The sequence below is a fragment of the Triticum aestivum genome, chromosome 5D (genome assembly GCF_018294505.1).
Source record: "Triticum aestivum cultivar Chinese Spring chromosome 5D, IWGSC CS RefSeq v2.1, whole genome shotgun sequence".
In the NCBI taxonomy this organism is placed as follows: Eukaryota; Viridiplantae; Streptophyta; class Magnoliopsida; order Poales; family Poaceae; genus Triticum; species Triticum aestivum.
In genome coordinates, this window is record NC_057808.1 from 440,478,558 (window position 1) to 440,484,022 (window position 5,465).

Below are 5,465 nucleotides of genomic sequence, written 5' to 3' on the forward strand. Positions count from 1 at the left end.
GTCAAACTTTTATGTACATTGGAGTTGAGTTATGCCATGAGCATCGTTGCTACTCCAAGACTCCATATGACTCCACCTGTAACTTGTACACTAGTAGAAAACGGGCCTTTAGTCCCGGTTCTAGAGGACCTTTAGTCCCGGTTCTGGAACCGGGACTAAAGGGTCGGGACTAAAGCCCAAAACCTTTATTTTTTGAAGTTTTTATCATTTTTTTTAAACTGAGATAGCGATACACGCGCGCGGAGCGCGGGGGGGGGGGGGGGGGGTAGAGTTTGAAAATTGCAGAACCCCTTCTACCGTCCATCCAATCCTACCTTCGACTACATCTGCTAGCACCGTCCCAGCCAGAGTCACAACTAAGGTTAATTAAGCCAGAGTCACATTCTACTAAAGTGGCAAAAAGAATTACTTTTTAATATAGCAAAACTAATTCTATCAACTATTGTTAAAGGCTAGACAACTATTAATACAAAACAGTAGCAAAATTAATATTAGTTAATTATAAAAATGTAACTATTGTTGGCTAACAGAAGCATACTACAATATGTTAAAATCTACAGAAAGAACCAACTAAAAATAATTGAAAACAACAATTAAAGGACTAAAACGACTATATAAGCAAAACAATATTGTTTTAATTAAAATCCTAATTTAAATTATTCTAAAAATAACCAAATAAATTGAGCTGTGACAACAATCTAACACGTGACTAGGAGCAAAAAGAATTAAATTTAAAACTATTTTTAAACTCAAATTATTCACAATCTAGGGTTTGAAGCAAATTTGAACAAATTCATATTTAAATCATTCAAATTTGAAAACTAATGGCACAAATAGAAACTAGACAAATTTTGAATCTAATGCAAAAAGAGTCACTCAAAAACATCAAATATGCTAAAAGATATAAGCAATTTAAAACAGAAACTAAAAATAAAAAACAAATGGAAAACCAAAAACAAATTTCAGAACCCCTTTAGTCCCGGTTGGTGTCCCAAACCGGGACTAAAGGTCTAATCTTTAGTCCCGTTTTGAGACACGAACCGGGACTAAAGGGTGCCCTTTAGTCCCGGTTCGTGTCTCAAACCGGGACTAAATGTCCCATTTGAACCGGAACTAATGCCTTCCCGACACCCTAGCCGCTCGAACCGGGACTAATGCTCACATTAGTCCCGGTTCGTAATGCAACCGGGGCTAAAAGGTGCATTGAGCTTGGACCAAAGCTCTGTTTTCTACTACTGGCTGTTCCTACTTTTTTTTTACAACAGTCAACGCTCGAGCAAAAATAAGTTCCTTTTTTACTCTATTTTGCGCTCTCAACTTCTAAAGTATCCATTCAATACCATCACACATCCATCAGCATTATCTTGGTTCCCTGTAGGAGTTGATCGAAAGGTTTATAATAAGCAATTCACTAGCAAGTTCGAGTCCCTCGACTGAAAGCCAAGCTGAATCTCAAGTTTCCATGGATGACATTACTGCACCTGTACCAATATCCACGGTTTGATTTTTGGTTGTCTATGCAACACACAAGGTGTGTCATTAAAATTTTGTGAAGGAGTGCGGAGATAATGCATGCACCATGTGTAGACGAGACAGGGGTGTCACACACCATAATTACAAAGTCTGCAAACTTTTAATAGGGTGCAGGGAAGGGCTCGTGGAAGTGGTGTGCTAGAAAGTGATAAACAACCTCGTCACCTTGGTGTTGATCATCTAGGTCTTGAATAGGTGGACAACATGACCACCATCAATAATACTGGCAAAGAGAAGTGGCAACACGGAAGGGTCACTTGGGTGTTAGAGGATTTAATTTGTCTCTCCCGTTACAACGCACGGGCCCTTTTACTAATGTGACTCAAACCAGGACAGATTGCTACGTTTGGGCCCGATGAACATCTAGTTAGCCCCTGATGAGGCATCCTGGGAGGATGCTAATTTCATTATGAGTTTTTTTAACATAGTAAAGATGCACGTGCTCATATATACCCGCATACACTCATCCCTATGAACACACACACCCTATCCCTATGAGCACCTCTCAGAGACTGAGCTGACATATCATCTTCAGATTGACGAAGTCACCAATGGCACCTCGTAGTTGACGGCAACATCCCCTCCCACTGAACGCGCATCACCGAAAATCCTAAAATAAATCCAGGAATAAATGCGAGCATCCGGCCTTGAACCCTGGTGAGCCGAGGATACCACTGCCCACCTAATCAACACCATCATAGACCCGTCGTAGACCAATGCAACACCGCGAATGTTTCAGAAACATAGCCTCCGTTTCGGAAGCGCGTTGACAAAGGACGGCATGCGAGCCCTCACTTGGACGCGTGTCATGCACGGGAGGTGGCGGACGAGGCCACTGCGATCTGCCGGACGATGTTAAGCTTTTCCTCAAATACTATCAGATCCGATGGTTCGCGAGGCGGCGGATCTTTAAAAAGATCCGCCGGCCGACGCGTAGCAGCCCCAGAAACTGACCGGAAGCTAGTGGGCCGACCCAGATAAAACGCGGCTTTGGCGAGAGTTCTCGATCCCTCTCGCGGCTGGACTAAAAGTTGGAGCAGAGGTCGGCTCAAAAGAAAAAAAGAAAATAGGTTGGAGCAGGGGGTCCTTCCGTCGACGTATCCAGCGGCGGCAGTTGAGTTTGTTTCGAAGGTATCTCCGGTGTATGGATTCTTCAACCCGCCCAGTTTCCTACAGCGATTCCGGCGCCGTTTTTATTGTCTATCTATTGTACTCCATATGTTTTGGCAACCATATGGATAGTCCAATCCCTCCATCGGTTTTGGCAGCCATATCGACCTACTAGTTGTGTAATGTGTGATCAGATCGACCAGTGTTAGTTTAATTTTGTTCCTTCTGTTCAGGCTGGCTTGAAAAGACCGATGACGAAAACCAAGCGCCGGCTGATGAGACGCGATGAAGGGCAACAACGCCCTCACAAAAGAGCAACTAGGCCAAGTGAGTCCATGCATGCATACCTGTTTCCCTTTTCCCTGCAAGTACAAATTCATAATAATAAAATTTATTTTATTTTCAATCAACTAGCTTTGGATCGCTCGAGCCAATCTAGCCCAGGCCAGGGTTTGAATTTCGGCCGTAAAAAATGGATTTCGGCCGAATTTCGGCCATCTCGGCCTAGGGCGAAATCTATCTTCCGCCGAAATTGGTCAAATTTGAGAAATTTTGGTCAAATTTTAATCAAATTTCAGTCAAAATTTGGTCAAATTTCGGCCGAAATTTTAAAAACGACCGAAATTCGCCATCTCGGCCTAGGGCGAGAAAAATCACAAAACGAAAATCAAAACGCTGGCCCAGGCGCCTTGGGTGGACTCAGTGAGCAAGTGGTTTCAAGATTGCGTAGGAGTCTTGTGTTGCTCGCCTCATTCCATGGTTCGTGATTATACTGTTATAATGCTTCCTCATATTACCTGTTTTTTTAACCATCAGCTATTCAGTTTGCGAGTTTTATTTTCTCTCTGTAGGTCATACCAAGTTAGGGGAATACACAGGCATATGCATCGAAACCTCACGTCCTGATGCTACAAGTTTCCTGACATCAAGACGTTTGATTCCACTTACGTGGCCTACAAGGGAGATCACTGAAAATTTAACGGTAACTTTTTCCTCTACTTTCCTGGATTATTATGCTAACATCATGCCCCTGTAACCATTTAATTCGCCTTGCACTCGTCTCAGATTCAAGTACGCCTTCCGCATGGTCGGATTGTCAGTGGCTGGATAGAGCATCCTGGGAGATATGTTGATTTTTTCATCGTCAACGCCAAGGACTTGTCTGGTTCTGATGCCGTGCCTATAAGCCTTGACTGTGACATGCAGTTTGAGCCTTATAGGAAGGTAGCAGCTGTATGGCGCGATTTCAGTTCAGGAGTTTTAAGGGCCACAAGCGGAGTAGATCTTGCCTCTCTAAGCGCTCTAACCAGTGAGACAATGTTAAGCACATGCCGGATCAACAAGGTGGGCTCCTGTTTTACAGTTGAAACAAATAACTGTCTGGTGGTATATCCTTTGTTTCAGGCATTGTGGATAGCATTTTCCTTGTGTAACTTCATTGCCACTTTTGTGCTAGGCTGGAATTGGAGGCCCCCTTGTTGATTTTGATGGTAACTTTGTTGGGATGAACTGCTCTCGTACCAGAATGAAAAAGACCCCCTACGTGCGAAGGGAGCAAATTCTTCAATTCTTGCGGTATCACCGGATGGTCTGGTATGTACTGCCCTTCTCTGTTTGGCCCACCCATGCGTCTCTTGCTGCATCCTGTACTACATCCCCCTCCTTTTTTTATTTGAGTTCGTGTGTAATGTGTATCATTCCGAAAGCCAAACAGCAGCTTCTGAGGTTGATGAGTTTATATTCCCAAAAAACTGCCCCACTAGTTTTTTTTACTTGTGTGTTTTTTCTTAATAATTTAAGTCTGCACTATACTAAATTAAGGTCGTTATTTCAATGCTGGCACTAATATATATTGCTGCTATACTCGAACTTACATTTAAGAAGACCCATGGGCAAATTGTTTAGATTTTCATAAATTTCTCTGCTGTAACTCTAACTATTTTGCTCCCTTGTTCTGTATTTCCCTTGTTTAATAGCTCATTTTGTGTATGGTCTTTGGTATCTTGTCTTTGTGGATTTATCACGGTGAGCTTTCTTCATTGTGCTGCAGTGTTAGAGCTAAGGAAGGGATTGATGATGCTGAAGAAGCGGGAATCGAAAGTGAGATGAAACAACTATTTTGCAGTATTCCCTCTATCCCAAAATAAATGTCTCAACTTTATACTAACTTTAGTATAAAATTGTATTAAAGTTGAGACACTTATTTTTGGACGGAGGAAGTAGGACATTCACCGTAAGTCCAGCATAAGGCAGCCCCTGTACCCAAGAGGCGTGGCTGTGCGTTTTCGACGAGATGGTAAGTCAGAATCATTTCCTCTTTCTCATAGTGGGTCCTCCTTGTATAGAAGCCTAACAATACAACGAATAACATATCGAAGGTTTCAGCTCTAAACACATGGCCAAGCTGAAAGATATCTCCCAGTTTTAAGAATTGATAAACAACCTAACTGGAAGATTGTCAATTTGAATTTATAAACGATTTAACTGGTTGATTATGGGGATACCATCTGCTAACTTCATGGACCTTGTAAGGGGTCCTACAATGACCCCTTGCAACTAGCATACACTGTACCTGTGTTGCTGTGTAGTTCCTTATGTTTCACATGCACTTTTAATACTTTATCAAGCACTTTTAACTGTGTATCGTGCTAGGCAAGTGTAAGATTCATTTTATGGAAACACAATTCGTCGACGATATCTGGAGTAAACTACCCAAAGGTGTTGCTTCAAAAATGTCTCGAAGTGTTGTCTCACTTGCTTCATTCAATGGTGATGGTTCTGCTGTAGTCATTACTTTTCCATGTTTTAATAAGTGGGTGATG

General features: G+C 42.2%; 1 protein-coding gene across 1 annotated transcript; it reads left to right on the forward strand.

The window, feature by feature from the left end:
• Nucleotides 1–2,928: 2,928 nt before the first annotated feature.
• LOC123120855 (uncharacterized) lies at nucleotides 2,929–4,912 on the forward strand. The gene is made up of 6 exons (XM_044540840.1): nucleotides 2,929–2,970; nucleotides 3,222–3,402; nucleotides 3,495–3,625; nucleotides 3,709–3,987; nucleotides 4,100–4,236; nucleotides 4,694–4,912. The coding sequence occupies exons 1-6, from the start codon at nucleotides 2,929–2,931 to the stop codon at nucleotides 4,788–4,790; spliced, it is 867 nt and encodes a 288-aa protein (XP_044396775.1). The 3' UTR covers nucleotides 4,791–4,912.
• The last annotated feature ends 553 nt before the right edge of the window (nucleotides 4,913–5,465 follow it).